The sequence below is a fragment of the Emiliania huxleyi genome (assembly GCF_000372725.1).
Source record: "Emiliania huxleyi CCMP1516 chromosome Unknown EMIHUscaffold_1948, whole genome shotgun sequence".
NCBI lineage: Eukaryota > Haptophyta > Isochrysidales > Noelaerhabdaceae > Emiliania > Emiliania huxleyi.
The window spans coordinates 1-3612 of NW_005200642.1; the positions used below are offsets into that span (position 1 = coordinate 1).

Below are 3612 nucleotides of genomic sequence, written 5' to 3' on the forward strand. Positions count from 1 at the left end.
AAGTGGGAGGGAAGTGGACGGGGCCCTGAGCCGACCCAGCCCTAAACGGAATGGGGCGCCCAACCCGTGCCGGATTACCGTGCCCCTTGCACGCCGGGCACGGCCTTTCGGCTCGTGAAGGGTCGGTGCGTGTCGTGATCCCCTGGAACACCCGTACTCTCCCGCGCCATCTCCGTCGCCCTGTTCGGCTGCGGCCTTACCACCAAGATCGGGAGGCGGCCAGGGCTCATAGACTCGGTCGAGAGACCCCAGATTGGCATCCATGCCTCTCTGGACAGGGTGGCCCGCCACAACGACCCCTGGAATTGCGACTCGCCGCTTTCCTCCCGCTGTGATTCTGTGTGAGCTCTGTGTCTTGATTTGCCAACAATATACCTACAGTCAGAAAAGAAGCTAGGGAACTCAAGATGTAAAAACTTTAAACAAGACTAGTTTCACTCGGATTCACTCCTATGCACCTTCGGTGAGGGTACATTGGCGCGTAAAAGGAGAGTCACGGAATCGCGCGCGCCTCTACCAGGAAGGGCTACGCAGTATCCCTGACATCCCCCCTCGCCGCCTCGACGGCGGCGTGGAGTGACGGTCGGCTCTCGGCTGCCGCCCCCGCCTCTCTCTAGGCTTCTCCCTCGCCGCCTCGACGGCGGCGCGGAGTGGTGGTCGGCTCTCGGCTGCCGCCTCCGCCTCCTTCTAGGCTTCTCCCTCGCCGCCTCGACGGCGGCGTGGAGTGACCGTCGGCTCTCGGCTGTCGCCTCCGCCTCTCTCTGGGCTTCTCCCTCGCCGCCTCGACGGCGGCGCGGAGTGACGGTCGGCTCTCGGCTGCCGCCTCCGCCGCTCTCTATGCTTCTCCCTCGCCGCCTCGACGGCGGCGCGTCCGCCTCTCTCTAGGCTTCTCCCTCGCCGCCTCGACGGCGGAGCAGAGTAACGGTCGGCTCTCGGCTGCCGCCTCCGCCTCTCTCTAGGCTTCTCCCTCGCCGCCTCGACGGCGGCGCGTCCGCCTCTCTCTAGGCTTCTCCCTCGCCGCCTCGACGGCGGAGCAGAGTAACGGTCGGCTCTCGGCTGCCGCCTCCGCCTCTCTCTAGGCTTCTCCCTCGCCGCCTCGGAGTGACGGTCGGCTCTCGGCTGCCGCCTCCGCCTCTCTCAAGGCTTCTCCGTCGCCGCCTCGACGGCGGCGCGGAGTGGTGGCCGGCTCTCGGCTCCTGCCTCCGCCTCTCTCTAGGCTTCTCCCTCGCCGCCTCGACGGCGGTGTGGGGTGGTGCTTTCTCCCTCGCCGCCTTGACGGTGGTGGCTCGATTCCCGGCGGCCTCTGGACGCTCGGCGACCGGCCTCACCCCTCTCGTGATTTGGCTGTCGCCTCTGTGGCTCCATGCCACGGCCAGTTGCCCCTTCTGTGGGGTTCATTGGGCTTTCCGGGCCACCTGCCCTCGCTCCTCCTCCACTGCGCGTTGGGATGTCAGGGATACTGCGTAGCCCTTCCTGGTGGAGGCGCGCGCGATTCCGTGACTCTCCTTTTACGCGCCAATGTACCCTCACCGAAGGTGCATAGGAGTGAATCCGAGTGAAACTAGTTCGCCGATAACGATTGGGGTAGGGGCCCTAACTCGTGATAGGCCACTAGTTTCCCGCAGGAGACTCACGGAGATCCTCTCCTCTCCTACCTCTTCTTCTGCCTCTGCGTCCTTCACGGACTCTCCGTGGACATCTTTTACTTCATCTTTTACGGAAGTTTGAACTTCCGTGCGTGTCGGGCGCTCCCGCCCGCTCGCTGCTCTGATGAGCGCGGCTTCCGCTGCTCTCTCCTGCTCACCTGGCCATGACGCCGCTCCTCGTCCTTGGCCGCGCCAGGCTCTCCTTCCTACTGCGCCAGCCCTTCGGCTGCACCAGTTCTTTCTTCTCCCCACCCACCCTATCCTGCCTACTCTCTGGCTTTGGGGTGTGGTTCTCTCTATCTGGTCCGAGGGGCGATCCCTTACGGCGCCGCGGGCGGCTACAGGACGTTGAGGTCCCCTCCGTACCTGTAGCAACCCAAGCCGTTTGAGTCCCAACCCTCCGCCTTCAGTGGCAGGATCCCAGGGGATGTCAGGGATACTGCGTAGCCCTTCCTGGTGGAGGCGCGCGCGATTCCGTGACTCTCCAGGAGCGAGCTGAGGCTCACTCGCCATGTCGCCCACGAGGCGGCACACGAGACGAGGCTCGAGTAGAAGAGGAGCGAGGCGAGGCTCACTCGAGAGGGAAGGCAGCAGTGACAGCTGGCCGCCCGCCACGCCGCCCACGAGGAGGCACACGAGACGAGGCTGAGTAGAAGAGGAGCGAGCTGAGGCTTACTCGAGAGGGAAGGCAGCAGTGACAGCTGGCCGCCCGCCACGCCGCCCACGAGGAGGCACACGAGACGAGGCTCGAGTAGAAGAGGAGCGAGGCGAGGCTCACTCGAGAGGGAAGGCAGCAGTGACAGCTGGCCGCCCGCCACGCCGCCCACGAGGCGGCACTGGGGTGCTGCCTGGAAAGGAGATATCCCAGAGCCACCTGAGCGCAGAGCTCAGCCACATCTGCAGCACGAGGCCGGAGAGAAGAGAGAGGCACGCCACGAGTTGAGATGCAACAGCATTCCTCAGAGCGGGCTGTGGAGCCACCGACTCAGGTCTCCAGGTGGACGAGGCCGCTGTGGCAGGGCCGAGGCGACCGCAGAGCATCGCAGGCAAGCAGATGAGGCCATCGCCCATCGTGCACTGCTGCCAAGGACAGTCGCCAGCAACAGCAACAATGGCGCAGACGCACAGATCCTGCACGGAGAAGAAAGAACTGGTGCAGCCGAAGGGCTGGCGCAGTAGGAAGGAGAGCCTGGCGCGGCCAAGGACGAGGAGCGGCGTCATGGCCAGGTGAGCAGGAGAGAGCAGCGGAAGCCGCGCTCATCAGAGCAGCGAGCGGGCGGGAGCGCCCGACACGCACGGAAGTTCAAACTTCCGTAAAAGATGAAGTAAAAGATGTCCACGGAGAGTCCGTGAAGGACGCAGAGGCAGAAGAAGAGGTAGGAGAGGAGAGGGTGAGTCTCCTGCGGGAAACTAGTGGCCTATCACGAGTTAGGGCCCCTACCCCAATCGTTATCGGCGGAGTTTTTTTTAGTCGTAGGTGCGGGTTTTTTGCGTGCCCTCCGTCGATACGGGGCGCTGGGCGATGCCCGCGGCCCACACCGACGCCCTCACGGGCTCACCCTAGTCGTAGGTGCGGGTTTTTTGCGTGCCCCCCGTCGATACGGGGCGCTGGGCGATGGCTGGGCTTGTCGCCGGGCGAGCTGGCCCCTCAGTCGGCCGCGGAGCGGAGATGCGAAATCGAGGCGGCGCGGCCCCTGCGCGCAGCCTATCCGGCCGGCGCGCGCATGGTTCCGTAGCCCGTCTAGTGCCTCACTGACCGACCCCAGCGCTACGGTGCACGTGGCCGGTGTGGTACTGGGGCTGGGCAGCCTTGGGGCTGGCGGAGACCGCCGTCTAGCGGTCGCACTAGTCGGATATCGTTGTTCAACCTGTTTGTTCAACGGGTTGTTCAACCATACTTCGAGCCTTAATTATTAATTAGGGTTTGGGTCTCTGAGGTCGATACTAGCGTCTATAACTGAGTGCG

The 3612-nt window shown here is 64.5% G+C and overlaps 1 protein-coding gene across 1 annotated transcript; it reads right to left on the reverse strand.

Annotated features, from left to right (window-relative positions):
* Positions 1-1984: 1984 nt before the first annotated feature.
* EMIHUDRAFT_253892 (hypothetical protein) lies at positions 1985-2867 on the reverse strand (the record flags this gene model as incomplete). Its single annotated transcript, XM_005782046.1, has 3 exons — positions 1985-2220; positions 2425-2494; positions 2628-2867. 3 exons carry the CDS (start codon positions 2865-2867, stop codon positions 1985-1987), a joined length of 546 nt encoding a protein of 181 aa, XP_005782103.1.
* Between the last annotated feature and the right edge of the window lie 745 nt (positions 2868-3612).